Genomic DNA, 27,454 nt, shown 5'->3' with positions numbered 1-27,454 from the left:
AATGATGAGAGAGAATCATTGATCAGCTGCATCCTGCATGCCCCACAGTGGGGATTAAGTCTGCATGTGCCCTCTTAGGGAATCGAACCATGACCTCCTGGTTCATAGGTTGATGATCAACTATTGAGCCACACCGACCAAGCTTCACTAAATTCTTACATTCTAGGCTAATGCCAAGTTAAGAAAATAATTCTGAATTAAGATAGTATCTGGGTACTTTAAAACAGAAAACTCAAAATTATTTTGTCCATTCAATGCAGTAGTGATCTGAGATAATTTTTTCTTAAAATACTAAGGTTAGATTTAGAATTTAGTTACAGGTTACATGATAAATATTCTACATTCTGGAAAGAAGTACCAAATTCTCTCAAAACACTATTATTCATTATTTTAATCTACTATCTATAATAATAAAAGCATAATATGCTAATTATACTGGACGCCCTTCCTTCTGGACAAAGCTGCAGTGGGCGGGGGCTGCAGCAGAGGCAGCCGAGGCAGCAGAGGCCCCCGGCTACCGTGGCGGTGGGTGGGGGCCAGGACCAAGTCACTTGCACAAATTTCATGCTTTGGGCCTCTAACTGAAGTATAATTCTCCACAGCTTTTATATCAATAAATTCCACAGGAGCATATTATTTTCCACAAATATTGCATTAAACAGATATATAATCCTATTACACAAAAATACAACTTACAAATAATAATGGATTTAATTGATTTGTTTAAATAAATATTACTCAACATTCATTGACTAGGAATATTTATATTCACATATACTAATTATATTCTTAATTATTTATAGGACTGAAAGGATAACTGTCAGTCTTCATTGGAATAAACACCCTGAAGAAAGAATATGGGAAATCCTTTTGATTAGGAAAAAAGAGAGATTAAGAAAAATAGTTGGAAAAAAAAAGAAAAAGAAAACAAACAAAAAAAGAAAGAAAAGAAAAATAGTTGAGAGTTGGTTTTGGGAAGTCATTTCTGAATTCATTACATTAAAAATTTCAATTTTCAATCATTTTCAAAATTCTGTATCTATGACTATGGTATATATTTTTAAATGAATAAAAAATAATTAAGGAATCAATAACCTTCAGGTTCAAAAAATTTTTGTTTTTTATTCCTCACAAAATTCTCAATGAATTACTTACAAAATTTGGGGGAGTATAGATTACATGTGATGTGGAAGACTAATATTTCCTGTTAATATATATTTTACTGAATACATTATACATCATTAAAGAAAGCACCACTGCCCTAGCTAGTTTGGCTCAATAGATAGAGCATCGGCCTATGGACTGGAGGGTCCCGGGTTCGATTCCAGTCAAGGGCACATGCCCAGATTGTAGGCTCGATCCCTAGTAGCAAGCATGCAGGAGGCAGACAATCAGTGATTCTCTCTCATCATTGATGTTTCTATCTCTCTCCTTCTCCTTTCCTCTCTGAAATCAATTAAATATATATATATATATATATGAAAACACTGCTAAGCACTCAATTTTCTTTTCTCTGCTGCCCAGGGCTTAACTAGTCTTGATTTTTTTTTTCCAATAAAAGGTGATCTTTCTGGGAGGGTATGTTCATATAGAAAATAGTATACATAATTCCCAGTAAATATACAACTGCAAAAATAAATTAATTCAAGGAATAGAAAGTGACATTATATTAAAGTATGGAATTGCCTCATGAGCAAAAACATTAAAAATTAAAACCTTTAAAATTCTTCAAAAATCTTGGACTATACACAGCTCTCTTATGTAAAACATGCAAAGTATATTGTTATAGTAAATTATTACATATTGTTATTACAAATTATTTTATGCATATTTGTAATTATGCTTATAAATATTATAAATTATTCACAAAAGCTTAAAATTGATGTAAATAAATTCACCTTTCCAAGCAAAGAAACTACTAATCATCTTCCCTGCCTAGTATCTACTGCCATATTGGCAAGATATCATCAGCCATTAGCCCTACCCCTTGAAAGTCAATCATTAATCTTAACACTGTCCCTTCTTCTAAAATCTCTTATATTTCTAAAAAGTAATTTTTCCATAACTTCACCTCTGTTTAAACTGTTCCATGTGTTTCACTATATGTAACACAAATTATTAGAAAATAAAATTTTGCTCAACCTTAAAGCAGTTCTGTTACAACTTTTTTGAAAAAAGTCACACCAACCATAAACTTTTAAATTATAATTAATACTAAAAGCCAATACTCACAAAGAAGGATCTTGTACGAGATCTTTGAGATTTATCCCACTGCGATCTTCTGCAAGATTCCTGAAGCAACTATCACTCACTAAACAGGAAAGGGAAAAGAAAAAGAAAATTAATTTTTGTTTACATTTCATTTAAATTACTGCTGACAAAATGAATTTTGAAATTAAAATTGTCTCTCATGATACAGTTTTTCCAAATAGCAATATTGGTCAATCTCTAAGCCTGGTATATTTAGCAACAAATATTAACACACAAACTTTATATAAAGTGCAGTATATAAAAGAGTAAACCTGTGAGTAAAAATTTTGTTATTTTTATAAAACTAATTTACCAGTACATAGTGGCAAGTTACTGCTTCCACAACAACTAGAATAAAAGATAAATTATCTCCCCAAATCATATTTTTAAATATACTGAAAAGCAATGGTAGTAAAATAAATAAATTAAGAGAAAAGTAATATCTATTCTTAGGTAAATTTGGACTCTTGATTGCTTTCATTTCTGGGAGATTTGCCATTTATACACAAGCTAAGATTCAGAAAGAGTGACACCACCCAGGAAAAGAGAAACCAGTATAGCTCTTTATGGTTCATGCACTGGTATGACAGATTGGAACCTTTTGGATTTCTCCAAACACAGACAGTTTTCTCCTGGGAGATCTGTTGAGGACTTAGACTACACGAATAGACTGGGAAAGGACAGACTGAGCCAGAAATGTTTTCTGTAGTGTTATAGTGATTAGGAGTCAAAGTCACACTATAACAGTTAGCACCTATCACTTATAGTATAGAATTTCAACAGGTCTCCCCTCAAGACATTTGTTTTCAACCAAAAGCACCCTACCTTGAGAGGGGGGAATGAAAAAGAGGAGGCAAAACCCAAAAGTTAGAGCAATATCTCCCATAGTGTCACAGTTCATTAAGTATAGTCACACCAAAGAGAAATACATACAACAGAATAGGTCTTGCTTTTAAGACATTTAAAACCAGAGGTACGAGGTATATCTTAAGGTATCACTCAAGTCACCCAGCTCAATTCATGGTTGAGTTAAGGTAATTAGCACTTCATCATTTCTTTCTAATATAACATTTACATCAATCTTATTATCCTATTATTATCCTATGTAAACAGTATTTGGTATACAATAATAATTAGGAAACATGGGAAGGGCCACAAAATATGATCAATAATAGAAAAAATAATACCTATAAGCTGACCTATACATGATACAGATTTTGAAGATAAACTTTTAAACAAAAGTTTAAGAAAACTGTTTAAAAAAAGTTAAAGAAGGCACAGAAAGTGTTCACAGAAGAAAAGAAGAAAAAGTCAACAGGTAATTTAAATCTATGAAAAGAATTAAATATTGATTTTAGAACTGAACAATACCATATGTGAAATTGAGAAATCAGTGGGTAAGTTTTATAGCTGACTCAACACTGCAAAAGACAGGCTAGTGAACTTGAAGAGATCAGCAGAAAATATCTAACTAAAGCACAGAGAGAGAAAAAAAATGAGAAAAGGAAAACATAAAAGACATGTGGGAATCAAACAACCCAACGTAACTGTAGTTGAGAAGAGGAGAGAGAATGAGGATGAAGTAATATTTTCAGAAAAAAAAAAGCTAAGAATACACCAAAACTGAAACTATACATTAACTCACTGACTCAGGAAGTATAGCCAAGCCAAGAATGGAAAAAATGAAAGAAATTCACATCCAGCAGTAAAATGGCTGAATATTAAATAAAAAAAAGAAAACCTTAAATACAGCTAGGGGAGAAAAAGGACACATCACCATCAAACCACCAAAGGAAAAGCAAAACTTACAGCTGAGTATTCAACATAAACTATGGAATCCAGAAGACAATGGAATGACATGTTTAAAATGCTGGGTGACGGAGGAGAATCTGAGAATCTAAAAATCTATATCTTGATAAAATATTTATTCTAAAATTAAAGGCAAAATAAAGCTTTATATAATACTAGACGCCTGGTGCATGAAATTCGTGCATGGGAGGGGGGGGTCCCTCAGCCCGGCCTGCACCCTCTCCAATCCGGGAACCCTCGGGGAATGTCCAACTGCTGGCAGTCAGACATCCCCCTCACAATCTGAAACCGCTGGCTACTAACCGCTCACCTGCCTGCCTGTCTGATTACCCCTAACCACTCTGACTGCCTGCCTCATTGCTCCTAACCCCTCTGCCTGCCTGCCTGATTGCATCTAACTGCCTCTGCCTGCCTGCCTGATGCCCCTAACTGCTCCCCTGCCAGCCTGATCACCCCTAACTGCTCTACTCTGCCGACCTGATCGCCCCTAACCACCTCTGCCTGCATGCCTGATCGCCCCTAACCGCCTCTGCCTGCCTGCCTGATTGCCCCAACTACTCCCCCCTGCCAGTCTGATAGCTCCTAACCACTCTGCCTGCCTGCCTGATCGCCCCTAACTGCCTTTGCCTTGGCCCCACCACCATGGCTTTGTACAGAAAGATGTCTGGAAGGACGCCTAGAAGACGTCTGGTCTATCCAGTCTAATTAGCATATTACCCTTTTATAAGTATAGATTTTATATTAGGTAAGCATAAATATTAAGTGATTATTTTCTATTTCAAGTTAAATATATACGTAGATACATATATATGAGCCATTTATAATCTACATAAAAAGAACAATATAACATTAAAAATATTTAAAGTTGAAAAAGGTTTGAATTCTTATTAATTACCCTCAAAATCCCCATGTTTTTTGCAATGAGTAAGTGATTTTAATTAATATATAATTTTTATTCCATATTTAATAGACACTGATCTGAATCTGTTGATTTGAGACAAATTTTCTGCTTTTCATAACTTTAACAAAAATGTTCTTTATTATACCATTAAATGAGTAAGACCAAAAAAGGAAATGTTGGGAAATTTTAAGAAAAGTTGGTTTTCAGCTGAGCTGAACTAAAATTGAAAGTATAATAATGCATTATATTATAAAATTTGTTCTCATAAAGTTTCTTGCCCAATTTGGCAAATGCAAGTGCTTAGTTATAAACATTAGGAGCCTGTCGGTTTGGTAGGCTTAATTAAAATGGAATAAACCTTTGATCCTTTAAAGGCTTGCTAGTCAGCTATCTGTGAAATGAGTTTTGCTAAAAAAGGCCCTTTTCTAAAATTCATGTCACATCCTTATATTAAGTTAAAAACAGCAAGAAATCTAGAGAAATCGTTTCTTAACAAAAATTCTGAAACTTTGGCTGTCTAATAAAATAAAATTTTTAGTTATAATTTTTTTCACCAATGCAACAAATATTATTTCTGAATTATAAATAAGACTAGAGGCCCGGTGCACAAAAATATGTGCACTGGGGGGGAAGGGGGGTCCCTCAGCCCGGCCTGTGCCCTCTCGCAGTCTGGGACCCCTCAGGAGATAATGACCTGCTGGCTTAGGCCTGCTCCTGGGTGGCAGAGGGCAGGCCCAATCCCTAGGTGCAGCCCCTGGTGGGGCTCAGAGCAGGGCTGATTGGGGAGTTGGGGCGCCGCCCCCTGTCATGCACAGAGCAGGGCGGATTGGGAGGTTGCGATGCCACCCTCAGTCATGCTCAGGATAGGGCTGATTGGGGGGTTGGGGCACCACCCCCTATCACACTCAAGGCAGGGTCAATGGGGAGGTTGCGGCGCCACCCCCTGTGATGCACAGAGCAGGGCCAATCAGGGGGTTGGGGCGCTGCCCCCTGTCACACACAGAGCAGGGCCAATCAGGGGGTTGAGGCAGTGCCCCCCCCCCGTCACGTACAGAGCAGGGCCCATCAGGGGGTTGGGGAGCTCCCCCCTGTCACTCACAGAGTAGGGCCGATAGGGGAGTTAGGGCACCGCCCCCTGTCACACACACAGCAGGGCGGTTCAGGGGGTTGGGGCGCCGCCCTCTATCACCCACAGAGCAGGGCCGAAAGCCTTGCGGCTCCGCTGATCCCGGTGCTGGGAGGCATATTACCCTTTTACTATATAGGATAGAGGCCTGGGGGCCGGCTGGTTTGCCCTGAAGGGTGTCCTGGATCAGGGTGGGGGTCCCCACTGGGGTGCCTGGCCAGTCTGGGTGAGGGGCTGAGGGCTGCTTTCAGGCTGGCGGTTTTGACTGCTTTCAGGCTGGCGGGAAGCTCCCAACCACTCCTTTTTTTCTTTTCTTTTTTTCTTCTGGGCCAGCTTTAGCTCTGGCTCTAGCTCTGAGGCTTCCGCTGCTGGTTTGTTTGCCGTTCTATAATCGAAACAATGTATAACTTCAGCTCTGAGATCCCAGCCGGCTATATTTGTTAGAATGTTTCAAACTGCCAGCTCAGAGGCCGGCAAGTCAGGCGGGGAACGTTGGAGTCTGCAGTCCCTGGAGCAAGCAAGCCTCATGTTCGCTTCCAACTGCCTGGCTGACGGCCGCCATCTTGGCTGACAGTTAATTTGCATAAGGATACGCTGATTAGCCAATGGGAAGGGTAGCGGTCGTACGCCAATTACCATTTTTCTCTTTTATTAGTGTAGATATGGTACATTTTAATTAGGAAGTGAACATACTTTTTCATGTGTAAATCACACAAAATCAAAGGTCAGATAAAACAGAAGAGATTACAATAGAAACATAGTCACAAACTTTATGGCAGTACCATGAAAATTATAAATGTGCATATCAATTTTGTTTATATTAACATAACTTGAAGGGTAACAAAGGAAAATTAATAACAAATGTTTGTAAAATGCATTTTTTAGCAGAATTCTTATGCAACCACATGCATTTTTTTTTTCTATAAATGTTCATTTTTTGGACCTATAATCAAGATATGCTAAGTATTTCATATTCAACATCTCAATTAATCTTCATAATTATCCAGTGATATACCTATTATTTGTATCCCCCTTTTACAGGTAGTAAACTAAGAGAGATTAAGCATCTAGAGATCATATATTTAATGAATAGCAGTACTGGGAGAATCCAGACCCTAAAATTCCAAAGCCTGCACTCTTAACCACTATGCCATACTGATGATAGTTCTCAATGATTTCTCATATATTCTGGATTCTCATGCAGAATATATGAAAAACTTTCCATAACTTTAAAACAAATACAAGACAATTAAAATTAAAGTTTTCAAAAGTTGAATGAAACTTTAGGGGATCTTCTAGTTAAGTGGTTAGTTAACTGCACTTCATATCTCATGGGTTCTATGGCAGTATTTCAGATTAATGACATCCTTTGTCCTCTTCAGCTAAAGAACTCTAATTTTGTTTTACATATTATATTGATTCAAAAATTACTAGGAGAAATTTTACTAAAGAAAATTTTACAGAAGCTGAAACACACACACATACATACACACCTTAGAACTGTATTACTTCTACTCTCTATTTAGATGAGAATCACGATTTGCCTTCGGTCAACAAAAGTCAGCATTCAAACTCAATATAAACTTAAATATTTGTAAAATGGACCTGTAGCAGGGTTCTTAGCTTACCGTAAGTACCTTTTCCTGTATATTAATCTTTCTGGTTAAGGTAACAGTTGACATTCATTATGTGCTAAAAGCACTTCACATTTTCTCACTTGTAACAAGTATAATATAGTATTCTACATAATTGATATAATCCTATGTAATAAAAGGCTAATATGCAAATAGACTGGAACAACTGAACAACCGAACAACCGATCACCACCAGGGGGCGTGTGCAGAACATGGAAGGCTTTGCCAATGAGGGATGGTGGAGCAGGTGAGTGGAGGCACCAGACCAAGGTGGGGCGCTGGTCTCTGTCATCGGGGTGAGCCTCTGGTGGTTACTGAAAATTCTTTGCTCCCGTGCGCCGCAGTGCCCCGCACCGGTCCTGATCACTCAGTACCAACAGCGGGTGTGAGCGGAGGCTGCTGGCCCTGATCACCCTGGAGGGCTTCTCTACCTTCCTCTGCTCCTGAGGGGTGATTGGGGCAGCAGCCGCCACTCCCACCCACTGATAGCACCGACCCCACTTGCACCCGCTGCTTGCGCCGGCCCCAATTGCTCTGCACCTACAGCAGGTGCGAGTGGGGCCGGCGCCATTAGCGCATGGGAGCAGTGACAGTGGGAGTGGGGCTGCCAAGAGACAGGGGACTGGGGGCCGCGGTGGGAGGGGCTAGGCAGGGGCGCAGAGGATGGGCCGAGACCCACCCCTGTGCCTACCACTGCCTCATGGGCCACAAATCCTTTCAAGGTGGACGAATTCGTGCACTGGACCCCTAGTCTCTCTCTCTCTCTCTCTCTCTCTCTCTCTCTCTCTCTATATATATATATATATATATATATATATGTATATATATGTATATATGTATATATATATAAATAAATAAAAAAGCCTAAACGACCAGTCGCTATGATGCACAATGACTACCAGGGGGCAGACGCTCAATGCAGGAGCTTCCCCCTGGTGATCAGTGCGCTCCCACAGCCAACCTCCCATGGCCAGCCAACCTCTCCCAGTGCCTTCCCACAGCTGGAAAACCTCCCGCAGTCCCTCCCCCTGTCCCTGCTCCTGTTTGGCAGGTCCCGCCTGACAGCCGGTAGGCCCAATCTGGCAGGCCCCAACTGGCAGGCCCTGACTGGCAGCCAGCAGGCCTCCAGGCCCCGGCTAGCAGCTGGCTGGCCCCGGCTGACCCGGCCCTGATCGGGACTGGATGAGACGGCCCCGATAGGCCCTGATCGCTGGCCAGGCCTAGGGACCCCACCCATGCATGAATTTCATGCACCAGGCCTCTAGTATATAATAAAAATCTTTATAATGTATTTTCTAAGTTCTATTATTTGGATTATTCCAGGTTATAAAAGAGCTAGCTAACTATTTCTTATTTCTACAATGACATTTATATTCTATCTTGTTCTGGTCAGGAAGGATTTGCCTAAAGCAAGAAAATTGATATTTTCAAAATTCATGTTTTAAATATAGCATGGGAGGAATTCAGTATTTATAAAATTGATTGTATTGTCCCATGCTTAAGAACATAAAAATAAAGCACCATTTGAAAACTGCTATTTAAAAAAAGTAAAAACAGATTCAATTTCAAAACATTCATTCTCTAGTTTCTAAATATCCAGTGACCATAAAATTCCAAAGTAAGGAATGGCCTATGAAAACAACTGATAAATTGGAAATGTAAATTCTATGTTAAAAGACAATTCCAATTACTTCATTCAAAGTTTGGGACAATGAGGGGTATTAGTTTTCCATTAAGAGAAAAAGGATACAATAAGAGAAAAGGATAAGGATATTGATGAAAGCATTTCCAAAAACAAGTATCTACACTAATAAAAGACAAACATGCAAATTGACGTACCTTCGCTACGCCTTAAGCCACGCCCACCAGCCAATCTGAGCTATATGCAAATTAACCCAACCAAGATGGTGGCCGGCAGCCACGGAGCTAGAGCAAGCAGGAGGCTTGGTTGCCCCAATGATGGAGGAAGCCAAGCTTCCCAGCTGCCGCAGCAGGCTCTGAGCTCCACTCAAAGCAACAAAGTTTCAATTATAGAAGATAAATAAACCCCAGATACCTGCTTTCAGCCAGCCGTGGCCACAGAGCTGGAGTGAGCAGGAGGCCCGTCCTGGCCGGCTCTGAGCTCCACTCCAGGCTACAAAGTTTCAATTATAGAAGGTAAATAAATCTCAGAATAAAATAAAAAAAATAAAAAAAGGAGAGGCTGGGAGCTTCCGTCACCGGGGAGGCTTGGCCAGCCGAAAACGGCCCTCAGCCCCTCAACCAGACTGGCCAGGCACCCCAGTGGGGACCCCCGACCCTAAAGGGGGCTTGACCAGCCTGCAAACAGCCATCAGCCCCTCACCCAGGCTGGCCAGGCACCCCAGTGGGACCCCCACCCTGAAGAATGTGTGGCCAGCCTGAAAACAGCCATCAGCCCCTCATCCAGGCTGGCCAAACCTCCATGGGGTGAGGGTCCCCACTGGAGGGGGCTTGACAAGCCTGCAAACAGCCATCAGCCCCTCACCCAGGCTGGCCAGGCACCCTAGTGGGTACCCCCACCCTGAAGGGGTGTGACCAGCCTGCAAACAGCCATCAGCCCCTCACCCAGGCTGGCCAGGCACCCCAGCGGGACCCCCACCCTGATCTAAGACACCCTTCAGGGCAAACCAGCCGGCCCCCACCCGTGCACCAGGCCTCTATCCTATATAATAAAAGGGTAATATGCAAACTGACCCTAACAGCAGAACGACTGGGAATGACTGGTCACTATGACACACACTGACCCCCAGGGCCAGATGCTCAATGCAGGAGCTGCCCCCTGGTGGTCAGTGCACTCCCACAGGGGGAGCTCTGCTCAGCCACAAGCCAGGCGGACGGCTGCCAATACAGTGGTGGTGGTGGTGGGAGCCTCTCCCGCCTCCTCAGCAGTGCTAAGGATGTCTAACTGCAGCTTAGGCCTGCTCCCCGCTGGCAAGTAGACATTCCCTGAAGGCTCCCGGGCTGCCAGAGGGATGTCTGACTGCCAGCTTAGGCCCAATACCCCAGAGAGCGCGCCTAAGCCAGCAGGTGGTCATCCCCCGAGGGTCCCAGACTGCGAGAGGGCACAGGCTGGGCTGAGGGACCCCCCCCCCAAGTGCACAAATTTTTGTACACCGGGCCTCTAGTTTTAATATAAAAGAGTTAAGAGATGGTTCTTGGGCACATGATAAAATTTCCAAAACTGTCCCTCTCTATGATCACAGGGTGAAAGTTAAATGTTTAGTGAAAAAAAATGTCACCATGCTATAATTTTAAAATAGAGCCAAAAAATTCAGTACTTGCTTTATTTTATTCTACCCTGAAAATATATCAGATAGCTTAATACCTGATACAAGAAAAATTAGACTGGCTCCATAATTCTTGGTGCCAATTATAAAGATAAATCTATAATCTATACATTTTTTGTTATTTAGGTGAAATTCACATAACACAAAATTAACCATTTTAAAGTGTACAATTCAGTGATATTAAGTATATTCACAGTGTTGTGCAACCTCTACCTCTACCCATTTCCAAAACATTTGCATCATCTCAATGAGAGATGATGAAACATTGATTGGTTGCCTCCTGGAAGTGCCCTGACCTGGACCGGGGATCAAACCAGCAACTTAAGTATGTGCCCTGACCAGTAATCAAACCTGTGAACTTTTGGTGTACGGGACAATTCTCCAACCAGCTGAGCCTCCTGGCCAGGGCCAAACCTAATTTTCTGTTGGGAGATCCAATTAATTAATTATGAAAAGTTAATTTACTACCAAGTTATTTTTATTATCCAAGGTCTCAAAAGTTGTAAGTGGAAGAGCTAAACTTTTTTTAAAGTTTTTTATTGATTTTAAAGAGAGAAAGGGAATAGGAGACAGAGATAGAAAGAACATCGATTAGCTGCCTCCTGCATGCCCCACAATGGGGATCGAGTCCGCAACCAGGGCATGTGCCCTGACTGAGAATGGAACAGTGACCTCCTGGTTCATGGGTCAATGCCAACCACTAAGCCACACCGGCCAGGCTATAAGCTTTGAGTCTAGGCAATCTGGCTCCAAAGTTTGTGAAAGTAACAAGAAGGCTAAAATAGTATGTCTTAAAAATATTAGTTTAGCAAATAAAACAGTGAATTATATGCTGTCATAAAACTTTCCAGTTTGGAGAAGAAAAGATAAAACATTAACTCATAACTATAGCAAATAAAAATAAAACGAGCACAGCAATGGTTAATATTAAGGACTGAAAAAAACAAATATTATTTGAAACTAGAACTCTTATGCATTGCTGGTGAGAATTAAAAATAATAAAACTACTTTGAAAAAAGGTTTGGCATTATCATATGAAGTTAAAGATACTATTTGACCTTGTAATGCTACTTATTAATATTTATCCAAGACCAATGAAAACATATGCAGATCTTCATTTCCCAAAAATCCATCTTTGTGAATTCACTTGCTTATGAAAATTCATTTGTAATCCAGTGATCAATGTTCAAAGGGCTTTCACAATAATTTGTGGAAGTGCAAAGAATAGAGAAAAATTTTAGTTGCCTAACATGCACATTCTCAGCTGAAGTTGAGTACTCTACCACCTTGTTTAACCTTCATACTATAAATGAGTGTCCTGTTTGTGGTCTCTTTAGTGACATGTTTCTCCTGTTTTTGTGCTTTTTGTTGGTGATATTGCTGGTTCAGAATGGCCCCCTACTATAGTTCTGAAGTGCCATCTAGTATTTCTAAGTGCAAGAAGGCTATGATGTGCCTTTAGAAGAAAATATGAGTATTAGATAAGCTTCACTCAGTCATGAGCTATAGTGTTGTTGGACATAAATTCAATATTAATGAATCAACAATACATATTAAATAAGGTGCCTTTAAACAAAAATATATATAATAGCTTATGTATTCATCAGTTGAAAAAAAATATTGTGGCCAGAGGTTCACAGGAACCTAATCTTATGTTTCCCCTGGAATAAATGGTTCAATAATAACTAATTCAATGTTCACAGTAACTTTATAAAACATAACCACCGCAAATAATGAGAATCAACTGTATTCGCAAAAGACATACGCAAATACCCACTGAAGCTGTACTCACAATAGCCAAAAACTGGAAATAACCCAAATGTCTGTTAACTGAATAAATAAACCGTGGAATAGTCATACAAAGGAACAGTATTCAACAGTAAAATGGAATGACAAACAAAAAGGAATAAATATCAGAAACATTATGCTAAACAGTAAGCCTTATATAAAGAGTATAATTTCATTTACATAGAAAGAATAAGAAAGGTATAACAAACATAAGGTGAAAAAAAATTAAATAGTGCTGTCTCAAGATGGGAGTACCGACTGGAAAGGGGCATGAGAAATTTTCTGAAGAGATGGAAACATTCTATATTATGAAAGGGGAAGGGGATTAATGTATGCACTTAATTGTCAATATTGTACAGCTAACACTCATGAATTTAAAATATGTAAGATTTACCTCAAAGAATTGACAATAACTGAGTGGAACGTGGAAAGTTGGGGGAGATATAAATGAAACAAGAATAGCATAATGATAACTGCTATATATGGGTGGTGGATACATGAGGTGTATGCATGTAGTGTTTACTTTTGTATATTCCTTAAGTTTTCCAAAATGAAAAGTTAAAAAACTAATAAGTATTAGGTATGTAGAGGAACTACGGGAGAGAAATGAGCTTTATAAAAGAGAAAAAGTTAAAGGGATAACTTAGTTTGAAGGTCTTCATGGAAAAGTCATTAGAATTGGACACATTTGGTATATTTTGGACATGCAAAGGCAAGGAAAGGCCACTTCATTAAAAGAAAACAGTATTAAAATATCATAAGAGTATTGCTGGTATTGGGCTAATTAGGGAACACTTTGGCTTAAGTATAATGTCAAGAAAAAAATAATAATAGGAGATAAATCTGAAAATGTAAGTGGAAGATGAAAGAAAAGCCTGAAATTTGAGGTCAAAGAAAACACACTGGGGAATAGGGAATCATTCTGCACATTCAAGTTTCAGAATGACAGGATCAGAACTAATCTGACAGTAATGTGAAGAATAGCATGGAAGCACTACGATGTCCCCGTTAAGAGACAACGATGCTCTAGCAGGTCAATGATAGGGAGATTAGAGAGCAAAGGATGCAGGTATTTGAGTTGATAATTGATGGTCAAAATTTTCTTTTTCTCTTTTTGTAATTCTTTATTGTTGAAAATATTACATATGTCCCCCTTTGCCCCCATTGTAAAATTTTCAAAAGAGTAAATATTAAGTTATATAGCTTTGAAGATGTTTAAGCACTGAGATTCTTCTCCTTAGCACAATATAATACTAAAAACACTTAACCTATTAGAAACAGAGTATGCTGAAGTCTAATGCCAAATTTTCTCAAGATTTGCACTGGAAGTGTTCATTTAAAACTGGAAGTGTCAATCCAATTAATGCTGAACTTTTGGTTTTGTATGTTGTTTGTTTTAAAAATAACCTTGTTATGGAACTGCTATAAAAGCATCAGCAAAGATTTAACATTTGCCACAAAGTACTCCAAATAGCAATGAGTATATTCTTATGTTTTGTTGCATTTACAGTAATACTGTTAAAACAAAAAAAGATTTATATTGGTTAAGGGCTTTGGCCATGAAAATAATGCTTTATATCCAAGAGAATAAAGCAATCATCACTGCATTAATATAACTTCTAAAGAAGAAAAATAACATAAAACTAAATTACTAGTAAAAACCCTTCATATCCCTGAATTATATATTATTTTCTTATCTGAAAAATTTCTATTCAAGGTTAAATTCACAATTATTAAAACTGCTCTGGCCGAAACCGGTTTGGCTCAGTGGATAGAGCGTCCACTTGCGGACTGAAAGGTCCCAGGTTCGATTCCGGTCAAGGGCATGTACCTGGGTTGCGGGCACATCCCCAGTGGGAGGTGTGCAGGAGGCAGCTGATCGATGTTTCTCTCTCATTGATGTTTCTAACTCTCTCTCTCCCTTCCTCTCTGTAAAAAATCAATAAAATATATTTAAATAAAAATAAAATAAAATAAAATGTTCATATATAAAAAACAAACAAACAAAAAAAACTGCTCTGATTAATTAAATGGCTTTATAAGGACAAACTATTGTCTATCTTAATAATAACAAACATATTGGCTTAAAACTAAAGAGTAATTTGAAATTAGACATAAGCACTTCAGAGTACAAACAGTTACATAATGGAATAATTTCTGAAGAAAATTGTAAAATGTTTTTCTAAAGCATTTTTTAAAAAAGAAACACTGAAATTTATGTTTTAACTATAGGCCCAGTGCATGTGCACTGGTAGGGTCCCTGCTGGCTGCCGGCTGCCGGCTGCCGGCTACAGGCTGGGTACTCCCTCCCTTCACCTGGCCAGCCCCAGCCCCTAGTCCAACTACTGAAAGAACTCCAGGTCAAGGGGACAATTTGCATAGTACACTTTTATTATATAGGATTATATTCCAATTATATCCAGAGACAAGATTTCATTTGTTGGATATTATTTTTTACCTAATGTCTACTAAGTAACTACTTTAATATTTTTAATATTAAATTGGGCTTATGGGTATATATTTATACCTAAATACATACAGACACATATACATGCAAATATTTGCATACATATTATATATAGCAGATTTCAACTTTTACACTAATGGAGATTATAATCCACAAGAGGAGATAAACTTCAAAACATAAATTTAAATGAGAATAGAAGAATATTGATATTCATTCCTGTTGCATATGTTTACAAATGCAGGTTCTAGAGCCAAAGTTCCTATATTCTAATAGTGGTTCTACCACTTATACTTTGTATGAACTCTAACAAAATTTCTAAGAATCAGAAGTCATTATCTATAAATGTCATTAACCATGGTAGGGCTAATTACTCAGTAAATGTCAGCAACAATGTAACTTTTGTTTTTTAAAATATTTTTTAAACTGCAATTGGTTGAATCTGTGGCCATGGAACCCACAGATATAGAGGGCCAAGTGTACTACCTATATAATATTGTGAATTTTATTTTAGAAGCCTGGTGCACAAAATTCATGCACAGTGGGGTGGGGGCGGGGGGAATCCCCTCAGCCTGGCCTGCACCCTCTCCAATCCGGGATCCCTCGGGGAATGTCCAACTGCTGGCAGTCAGACATCCGCCTCACAATCTGGGACTGCTGGCTCCTAACCGCTCGCCTGCCTGCCTGCCTCATCGCCCCTACCCACTCTGCCTGCCTGCCTCATCGCCCCTAACCACTTGCCTACCTGCTGATTGTCCCTAACCCTCTGGCCGTAATGCCGTGACACTGTAACGACCAAATGAGTCACGGCGGAGTCTGGGATCCCGTGGCACGGTGGGTCTGGGGTCTCACGCAATTTCACGTGCTAGGCCTCTAGTATACTAAAGTGTCTTTAAACAGAAACACATTAAATATGTATTGACCAGCTGACCAAAATGTTGTGAACAAAGGCTCTCAATAACCTACCACTGTAATTCCTCTAGAAGTAATGGTTCAGTATCTACTAATTCAGTGTATGCACATCTTTACAGTACAATACTACTGTAAGTAATGTAAATGAACTGTGTTAAAATATGGTCAAATACATAGTAAAAGCTCAGTAACTAATAATTAGCATTACTAGTTTATTATTATTTAGCCCAAGCACATACTCAAACCTCTGCTTAATTACTGCCTAAATAAAAATAACAAGATTAAAAAAGGCAGGAAATTTCCTAATTATTCTTATAAAATAGGTATGACGTTAACCCCAAAATTTGACAAAAAACTACACAAAGAAATAAAACTACAGATCAATTACACTAATGAATAAAAATATAAAATTTTATGATATATTTCAAAAGAATTCGAACAGTCCACACAAGAGAAAAAAGTCATAATTAATTTTGGCAGTTCTTAAAATAGTATACCAGCTTGACAATGTTAGCCAGATTTAATCAACCCATTTTAAATGAAAACTTCCAAAAAATCTTTTATCATTACCACAAATAAGAAAAGTATGGCTTGCCATAAATAAAAGGTAACAGTAAATATATATTTCATTAAATTCTAGCAGAGAATGTTTCTTACAGAATATTCTGCATCTAAGCCCCTCTTTGTTAAAAAGGGAGAATGATAAATGTTAAAGGGGTGCCAAAAGCTTATGTGTATGCATATAATGTAAAGGACTGAAAAATCATTAAAAAGGGAAAAGCTTTTTATGTGATTTGATACTATTTAATGCTCTGCCCCTAACATCCTAATATCATCCCAAGTATTTGAATGAGACACACTTTGAGAAACACTATATCATGCTGTTTATTAATTGATATTTTCTCTCTTGAAATATTTCTCCCCACAATAGTTTAAACTCTATTGACAGAAAATGAATCTTATATTTAATTCCCTATAGTATCTAGTCCAATAACTGGTACATAGTAGGCACTTAGTAATATGTTTAAGCCCTAACCGGTTTGGCTCAGTGGATAGAGCGTCGGCCTGTGGACTCAAGGGTCCCAGGTTCGATTCCGGTCAAGGGCATGTACCTTGCTTGCGGGCACATACCCAGTAGGGCGTGTGCAGGAGGCAGCTGGTCGATGTTTCTCTCTCATCGATGTTTCTAACTCTCTATCCCTCTCCCTTCCTCTCTGTAAAAAATCAATAAAATATATTTTTTTAAAAATATGTTTAAGTGAACTGAAAAGATAACTCATTATACCAGGCAATTTATTCAGAATTGTTGAATTCTTCGAGCTGAAAAACCTTGTGAGATCACCTATTATTCTAACTTTACTCATTTAAAGATATGAACACTAAGGGCCAAAGACAATAAGTGACTAACCTGATATTCAAATTTGTTTTTAGTGACACTGAGATTTCTTAACTATCAGATGTAAACTGAATGGCTAAAGGCAAATCAACCCTATTGACATTTTATTTAAGGCCAGACAGACAATAGACTTGGGAAGGGAGAAGGGAAGAGTCACAGACATTGAGAAGGGTAACTTGCCCAAAAATGCTCCACAAGAATTCTTAGGCTGGATAAGATACCTAGTCAGAATTCCACCCACATTTCAGATTCTCCCAGGTGAAAGGGTAGAGAGGCAAAAGATCCTCTCAGGGAGATGGCTGTGTCCCGTGCCTTAGTGAGAATTTTCTAAACCTCTTTTAACACTAAAAGAGCTGTTCCATGCCTGGAATCTCAAGGATTTGTTGATTCCACTGGTTTCCTCCTAACTCCCAACCCCCAATCCTGAACTGACTATAAATATATGTTCAATACTGCAAGAAGAGTTGCAATAAAAATACAAGTAACCCTTGAAATTAAAAATTTGTCTCTAAAACTCTGACTTGATAACATTTTTCTAGCCCACAGAAAAAAATTCTTTTGAGGATTAAAATAGAGACAGCTTCCTCAGAAGATAAACTTTAACAATGAACTGGAAACATTACTATATCTGATAAAATAGTTATTTTGTTTGTAAACAATACAATTTAACTTTTAAAATGGGAAGTGGCATAGGGTTATTATAAGATATCTAGAGTATACTAGTATAAAAAAAACTGGCCAGATTCAGGGTCACTTCAGGAACATGGGGGTCTAAAACCTGGGAATCAACCACCCCATCAGGATTCTCTTTGCTTCTTCAGCTCTTTAATCTCTGCTTCTCTGTGAGTAGATCTCATTCTCTGCAAATAAACAAAGGTTACCAATCTATATGGTATAGGAAATGGAAAGGAGGGCATGATCTTTGGCAGGTTGGAACTCCTATCCACCATGGATATATTACTACTAGTGGCCCGGTGCACGAAATTCATGCACATTGAAAGAGAATTAATTAGAGGAACATAATTTGGACTCACTATCTAATATCAGTAATATGCGAGCATGAGGCAGTCCGCGTTTCTGAAATTCAATGACATGAATTTTAGCTATTACTTTGCCAAATAAATGGAATTAACAGATATCATTTAAAAGAGCATTCAGCTTAATATTAAAAACTCTGGCTACCAAGTCAGGTCTGTTTTCAACTTTTTGCCAGCATTGTAAATTGTTTGCAATATCTGCCCATTTGGGGTTGCATGTCATGGTTATGAATAAATCGGGCTTGCCATACTTCGTTACAATTGCCATAGCATCCTGATATCTCTGCTGCATATTTCTGGGGCTACCCTCAAAAGATGATGGAAGTATTATCATTTTACCAATCAGCACATTGTCATTTTCAGATCTAGATTTGAGATAATCCATCAAACCACTATATTTTTCAACTCTCAACTTAGATTGGTTTGCTTTGATGAAATTTATCCAATTGGCCTCCATTTTTGAATACGAATCCACAATAAACTGTTAATTTTCCTGCATTTAAAATAGGATTGAACATGTCCCGCACAGAGATATGAAATCCATAATACTGCATTTGTGTGACTTGTGTCCTTACATTTTGTCTAGTATTATTGTCCATTACACTGTTGTCTCTGAGTCTTAATGCAATATCTGTTCCCCAGCCTTTTTCACCATGTGGAAAAAGAATAGGATATGTCATTGCACCTAATGCAGGAAACAGGACATTGATCTGTTTCATTTTAGTGGCATTTGGATTATTGGGATCTGGTTTAAAATGAATGAGCAAGTCCCTTTCAAAAGAAGGTTCTCCATCTTCATTTCTGAATATGACAGCAACTTAGGTTATACGGGGAGGATTATATCTATCTGGGTCACTGTTACGATCATATTTAATTTCCATTGTTACTTCTGTGGGAGCAATACCTTTTGCTGCTGCTTCAGATTGGGCTTCCTTTTCTACCTCATGTAGCATCTTGTACGATTTTGGTAATTCATTTATTTCATGCATGAGGTTGTTGATGTTGATCATGAGTCTTTCTGAGCAGCCCTGGTTTTCTGGCATTGCTAATCTTTTACTTGTAGCTTCAGCTGTATCCAAAATATAGAGTTGAGCAAACTTCCGAGAAACACCATCTGAAGGATGTAAAGTTCCAGTACGGTGATAAACTTGTCCATGTATTCTAAAACAGTATGACCCATATCCTGATGGCGATGCAATATTTGCACCCATGGAAGCAAAAGCAAAAGAACTATTTATGGAACAAATATTTTCCATGAAATTTTTACTGTCATAATCTTCATTTGTCATTAATCTTTTTAAATATGCCGGGTAATCTGGAAAATGTATATCATTTGGACAGACTTTCCCTTTGCTAGAACATCAAGTAAATTTCCCATCGGATGGTTTTTCAACAGAGAAATTTAGTGATAGGCAAAATTCACATAGAACAGTCATTCCACCACAATTATGTTCGAGAATTGCATCCTCATGTACTCCATTTTCGCTGAGAAGGCAGTTCCTACCAGTATTGGTAGTACTTGTTGATGACTCTTCTCTAGATATATTCTGTCGTCGCCACCACCTTCTTTCAACTTCAAAGGCACATTAGCCTTTAGATATTTTCTGTCGATAACGCCGGAGTTTTTCGGCATCAGAGCGACATTTTTCCAGTAGCTGGTGTTTAGATACATTCTGTCGCAGGCGCCGCCTTCTTTCAAGATCAGACGCACGCTGCTCTGCAGACATTTTCTGTCGATAAGGCTGCAGAGCTACATTGTATCAACAGTTGTTCTTTAGACATAGTCCCACCTCTCTACTGTCACGGTCTGAGATGCAGGTGAATGAGAGTCCTGGCTGTCAGGCCACTGAGAGCTGTCTGACCAACGGCTGACTCTGGCTGATTCTGTGGGGGTGGGACTTCCTCCTCCCTGCTGTCAGTTTCCACAGGTGTGATGAGGAAGCTGGGGTGACAGAGGGAGCCGTGCCCTCCAAGCCGCCCTCTCTCTCACTCTGCTCTATGTCCAGCGGTCTCCTGCTCTACCAAGTGGGTTAATTTGCATACTCACTCTGATTGGCTGGTGAGCGTAGCAGAGGGATAGTTAATTTGCATGTTTCTCTTTTATTATATAGGATAGTCAGTGGGTTGGGGAATTATGTTTGGTACATCTGAGTTAACTCCCCAGCCAATAGCCAGGGGTAGAATATTATGTTTGGTACAGTCCCATCAAAAGCATAATGGTATATGTTGGGGAAGAAGTATGGTCTGTTAACAGAAATTAGAAAAGTATACTGGACAGAGAAAAATGCTAACTACCATATTTTAATTCAATTTCAGTTGTGTATATCAATTCCTCAAGATAACAATAGATTTATTGGTACATGGGGAAATACATTTGGTTAGTTCTTGAGGAAGAACACCTTCTTCATTAGTCAAGGTTTACAACTATCAACAGGAGTGTTTAAACACAGGCCACCCCTCAGTATTAATAAATTAAGAAGATACATACATATGCATATATATGCATATATACATATACACATATATATAATATACTATCACATATGCTTAAAATGACTTGAATTTAGCTACAATATAGAGCTAAATTCAAGTCATTTCATCAACATGCCTTTTTTATTCTTAAAAATAGTTTTCCTATAATATCTTTTCAAGGCAAAATATAATCATACTAGAGGCCTGGTGCACAAAATTTGTGCACGGAGGGGGGGTACCCTCAGCCCAGCCTGCACCTACTCCATTCGGGGACCCCTCAGGAGATGTCCGACCACCAGTTTAGGTCCAATCACTGTGGGATCGGGCCTAAACCGGCAGTCAGACACCCCTCTCACAATCTGGGACTGCTGGCTCCTAACCACTCACCTGCCTGCCCGCCTATTTGCCCCTAACCCCTCTGCCTGCCTGATTGCCCCTAACTGCCCTCCCCTGCTGGCCTGATCGCCCCTAACTGCTCTCCACTGCTGGCCTGATCGCCCCTATCTGCCTCTGCCTGCCTGATTGCCCCTAACTGCCCTCTCCTGCCAGTCTGATCTCACCCCCAACTGCCCTTCCCTGCTGGCCTGATCGCCCCTAATTGCCTCTGCCTGCCTGATCACCCCTAACTGCCCTCCCCTGCAGGCCTGATCTCACCCCCAACTGCCCTCCTCTGCTGACCAATTTGGTTCTGATTGGTCAGTTTCTATGCCAGTCAGCATCAAAAGCTCTGCCTCCTAGGCAGCCATTGGCCCCTCACAGTTCACCCAGATTTGGTTCTGATTGGTCAGTTTCTATGCCAGTCAGCATCAAAAGCTCCACCTCCTAGGCAGCCACTGGCTCCTCACAGTTGACCCAGATTTGGTTCTGACTGGTTGGTTTCTATGCCAATCAGCGTCAAAAGCTCCGCCTCCTAGGCAGCCATTTGTTCCTCACACTTCACCCAGATTTAGTTCTGATTGGTCAGTTTCTATGATAGTCAGCGTCTCTTGGCCTATCAACGGGGCCTGATGAAAAAGGTGGAGCTGATCAGCAACCCTGCTGGAGACCTGGAGAGAAATGGAGGTGCAGCTGTTGGCCAGGCCGGGAGAGAAAGAGAGGCAAGTTCTGATCAACGGCTGCCACAGAGGCTATGGATCAGACTATGCCTCTCTCTTCAGGCCTCTCTCCAGGCCTGATCCGCAGCCCCTTAGGCAGTCAGTGCTGGGTCGCCACAGCAACCCAGCACTGACTTGCGGCTTGGTCGAGCCTTCAGTCATTAGAACCCTGGCTCTTTATTATATAGATGTTTATAAATATGCTGTAAATTTATATAAAGACTAGAGGCCCAGTGCACAAAATTTGTGCACTGCAGGTGTGGGGGGGAGGTCCCTCAGCTTGGCCTGTGCTCTCTCAGAGTCCGGGACCCCTCACTCCTTACCGCCCACCCGCTTGCTGCTCCTTACTGCTCGGCTCACTGCTCCTTAGTGCTGCTGCAGAGGTTCCCACCATCTCTGCTGCACTCACCAGCTGTGAGCCCGGTTTCTGGCTGAGTGGCACTCCCCCTGTAGGAGTGCACTGACCACCAGGGGACAGCTCCGACGTTGAGCATCTGCCTCCTGGTGGTCAGTTCATAGCAACAAGTCATTCCACCGTTGGTCTATTTGTATATTAGGGTTTTATTATATAGGATAGAATATTGAATGTGAACTGTAAATGAAAAATAAAATTTTAAAAAGAACCAAATAAAATTTTAGATCTGAACATTTTTTAACATATATATATATATTTTTAATTCTCACTTGAAGATGTTTTTAAAATTGATTTTTAGAGAGAGAAACATCCATGTGACAGAGAAATACAAGTAGGCTGCCTCTGCATCTGCTGACTCAGCAGGATCTAACCTAAACCTAAGTATGTGCCCTAACCTAGAATCCAACAGGAAATCCTTTGGTGTACAGGTTGAGACTCCAACAAATTGAGCCACCTGGCCAGGGCAGATCTGAAAAAAAAATTTTTAATGTACCTCCAGGCCCTGGTCGGTGTGGATCAGTGGTTAGAGTGTCCTCCCACACACCAAAGGGTCATGGGTTCGATTCCAGGTGAGGGCACATACACAGGTTGTGGGTTCCATACCTGTCAGATTGCTTGGGCAATTGATCGATGTTTCTCTTTCTCTTTCTCTCTAGAATCAATGAAAAGAACATATCCTTAGAGGAGAACTTAAAAAGAAAAAAAATGCTGGTTTGGTTCAGTGGATAGTGCTTCTGCAGGCGGACTGAAGGGTACTGGGTTGGATTCCGATCAAGGGCACGTTCCTGGGTTGCAGGCTTAATCCAAGGCCCTGGTCGGGGATTCAGCAAGAGGCAACTAATGTCTCTCATATTAGTTTCTGTCTTTCTCCCTCACTTTCACTCTCCATAAAAAAAAAAAAAAAAAAATCACCAGTGCAAAAATGTCCTTAGGTGAGGATTAACCAAAACAAATGAACAAACACCCATTCCCAGTGTGATTATTGAAGGAGCATATGAAGTATTTGTTGAATGAATGGGAAGGGATGGGACTTTGCTTTCTAACTGTTTTAGCAACTCTGCAAGCCAGAGGGTTTATTTTTATTTTTTTTAATATATTTTATTGATTTTTTACAGAGAGGAAGGGAGAGGGATAGAGAGTTAGAAACATCGATGAAAGAGAAACGTTGATTAGCTGCCTCCTGCACTCCCCCCACTGGGGATGTGCTCGCAACCAAGGTACATGCCCTTGACAGGAATCGAACCCGGGACCCCTCAGTCCACAGGCTGACACTCTATCCCCTGAACCAAACCGGTTAGGGCCAGAGGGTTTATTTTTTATTTTAATTTTTATTGATTATTTTAGAGAGAGGAAGGGAGCGAGAGAAACATCAGTGTGTTGTTCCACTTATTATGCTCTCTTTGGTTGTTTCTTATCTGTGCCCTGACCAGGGTCCAACCCGCAACCTTGCTGTATTGGGAGGAGGTTCTAACCCACTATGCTGCGGGCTAGCTGTCAGGGACCCTCAACAAAACCCCTCTGGCGTGCCCTGGCCCCTGCTGTGTGTCGGAGCTCCTCTGCCACTCCATCGAGGGCAACTTCAACTATGGCAGCCACATGGCCTCCGGGTAGGTCGCCCTCTATGCGGCTTGCCAGGCCTGGCTTCTGCGCAGTTGCACCAGGAGGCAGAGTTCCAGGTTCCCAGGGAGAGCGCCCTCAGTGCTGGACTCCCAGGAAGAGCAGGGTCCCGGAGGGAAAGCACTTTGCTCCGCCTCCCTTCAGGGCTCCCGGGTGGAGCAGAGCGCCTGACCTGCTCAGGACTCGGAGGGGAGAGCCACCCCAGAGAGTCCTCCTAGCTAGGTGTGAGAAAATGAAATTGGGGCCCTGCCTCCTTGAACCCAGTCGTCTTCAGGCATGTGAACGCATTTTATTTTATTTGACGCAGCCTCGCGTACCTGGCCACGTGCGGCACGCAGCCATGTCTACCCGCTCCTGCCAGATGTTACCAGTGAGGCGTCCTGGCTAATTGGCATATTCCTCTCTTATTATATAGGATGGCATGTCAAGAAAATTGTCACAATTCACTGAATTACCCCCACTGAGCCGAAAAGACAAGAATTTACGTAACGAAAAGAAATGCTCGTGAAATGGAAACTATAGAGGTAGAAAAGCATAGAATAATGATGGATAAAGTGATATATTCTATAAATAGTTCTAGTATTGATAGTATTCCATCTGTTTAATGTAACTAGAAAGAAAGAGAATATAAATTCAATTACTATTTCCAACCAAGGGCTTTTTAGACCCAAAGCACCTATTTACTCATATCCTTTCATTAAAATTTCTTTTGAGACTGAATAACAAATTAGATTTAAAAATAAAATTATAAATAAAAATAACTGAATAAACATATATTTTCCCCTCTTCCCCCCACCCCCGGAAATAATATAGATGTTATTTATATCATGTTGGCGACTCAGTAGATGGCACCATTCTCATTAAATCAAATAGATCTAGTAATCTGGTTTGAAATGTCATAATAAGAAACAGGGCATATAAACTTAACCAAGAATACTAATGTGCTTTTACCAAAAATATAAAACAATATCCTAAAAACTTGTATAAATGAATAATTGATCTAATCAAATCTTAAATATGGTGAAAAAAATTTATTAAAAAAATCATTTCCTACTGCAGCTTAACTAGAATTCTATAAATTTTCTTTGTAAATATTAATGATCTAATAACACCTCTACTAAAAAGTTAAATTGGTTCTCTTTCCCCTAATTAAAATGTGAAATAACAGTACTCTCTATTTCTTTTAACAGCTCCTTGTCAAATATAAGAGAATATTAGAGAATAATGTTTTCAAAATACGAACTAGACTGTCATTATCCAGTTTTAAATGTTCAGTTATAAATATTTTCTTCTTTAACATGTACTCTTCATTACTGACTGGCCTTCTTGCCTAACTTTCTATGAGTTAGCTACCCTAAATTAAGGTAATTATTGACAAGGAGTAAATCTTACACATTTTTATAGATCCCACAGCAAGTAGTACATAAATATACTCAAACTTAAAGTTACTTACTAAACATAATACTCATCAACAAAATGCATTAAATTATTAACTGAGTGGAATATAAATGAGTACATAAAAGAAACAAAAGTGAAAACAAATCCATTATCCAGACTGGTAATTTAACCTGGAGATTTTATATTTAAATCCTAAAGTAATGAGTTTTTTATTTGCACATAAAAAAGGAAATAATCACATAAAGGAAATAATCCACATAAACTAGGCGGTATTAATGGCCCTAAGACTATCTTTATTTAGTCAGTCATTCAACAAGTATTTTCTGGGAACCCTATAGTGTACTATATTATACTAGAGGTCCAGTGCATGGATTCGTGCACCAGTGGGGTCCCTCAACCTGGCCTGCACACTCTCGCAATCTGGGACCCCTGGGGGAAGTGAAATGGTGGTTCACAGCTTACCCCTACTTCCTAACTTTGCAAAATTCCATTCTTAGAAATGTTGCTATGTGTGCTTTAAAGGTTATATTTGTTTTTAATGTTAAGAATAAAGATATCATTTTCATTTAAACCTCTTGAAATATTATAAAACAACTAGTGGCCTGGTGCATGAAATTCATGCGGGGGCGGGGGGGGGGGAGGATGGTTTCCCTCAGCCCAGCCTGCATCCTCTCCAATCGGGGACCCCTTGGGGGATATCCGACTGCTGGTTTAGGAATTGGGCCTAAACCGGCAGTCGGATATCCCTCTTGTAATCTGGGACTGCTGGCTCCTAACTGCTCACCTGCTTGCCTGCCCAATCGTCCTTAACCCCTCTGCCTGCCTGCCTGATCGCCCCTAACCTCTCTGCCTGCCGGCCTGATCGCCCCTAACTGCCCTCCCCTGCCTGCCTGATCTCACCCCCAATGGCCCACCCCTGCTGGCCTGATCGTGCCCCAACTGCCCTCTCTGCCTCAGCCCCCATCACCATGGCTTTGTCCAGAAGAAGTCAGATGTCCAGAGATGGCCAGTCAACCTGTGTAATTAGCCTATTACCTTTTATTTAGTATAGACTTAGAGGCCCGGAGCACAAAAATTTGTGCACTCGAGGGGGAAGGGGGGTCCTCAGCCCGCAGTGCCTCTCACAGCTGGACCACTCGAGATAATGACTGCTGGCTTAGGCCTGCTCCTTGGTGGCAGAGGGCAGGCCCAATCCCTAGGTGCAGCCCCTGGTCGGGCTCAGAGCAGGGCTGATTGGGGGGTTGGGGCACCACCCCCTATCACACTCAAGGCAGGGTCGATGGGGAGGTTGCGGCACTACCCCCTGTGACGCACAGAGCAGGGCCAATCAGGGGGTTGGGGCGCTGCCCCCTGTCACGCACAAAGCAGGGACCATCAGGGGGGTTGGGGCTCCATACCCTGCAGGGCCAATCAGGGGGTTGGGGCGCTGCCCCCTGTCACGCACAGAGCAGTGCCCATCAGGGGGGTTGGGGCTCCGTACCCTGTCACACACAGAGCAGGGCCCATCAGGGGGTTGGGGAGCTCCCCCCTGTCACACACACAGCAGGGCGGATCAGGGGGTTGGGGCGCCGCCCTCTATCACCCACAGAGCAGGGCCGATCTAGGGGTTGGGGCGCCGCCACTGTCACACTCAGGGCAGGGCCGATGGGGAGGTTATGGCTCTACTCCATCACACACAGAGCAGGGCCCGTGTGGGGGGGGGGGTGTTGGGGCGCTGCCCTCTATCACCCACAGAGCAGGGCCGATCAGGGGGTTGGGGCGCCGCCACTGTCACACTCAGGGCAGGGCACAGAGTGGGGAGGTTATGGCTCTACTCCATCACACACAGAGCAG

At 40.7% G+C, this 27,454-nt stretch overlaps 1 protein-coding gene across 3 annotated transcripts in view; it reads right to left on the bottom strand.

The window, feature by feature from the left end:
- GPHN (gephyrin) overlaps nt 1-27,454 on the bottom strand; it is a 414,574-nt gene that overhangs the window by 330,783 nt on the left and 56,337 nt on the right. For all 3 annotated transcript variants that reach the window (XM_006090985.3, XM_006090983.3, XM_023755821.1), the window contains exon 2: nt 2,233-2,311. In XM_006090985.3, coding sequence (XP_006091047.1) covers nt 2,233-2,311 — 79 coding nt within the window. The remainder of the gene's footprint in view (nt 1-2,232; nt 2,312-27,454) is intronic.

The sequence above is a fragment of the Myotis lucifugus genome, unplaced genomic scaffold (assembly GCF_000147115.1).
Source record: "Myotis lucifugus unplaced genomic scaffold, Myoluc2.0 scaffold_85, whole genome shotgun sequence".
Taxonomy (NCBI): Eukaryota; Metazoa; Chordata; class Mammalia; order Chiroptera; family Vespertilionidae; genus Myotis; species Myotis lucifugus.
This window is presented reverse-complemented; position numbering and strand designations above follow the sequence as displayed.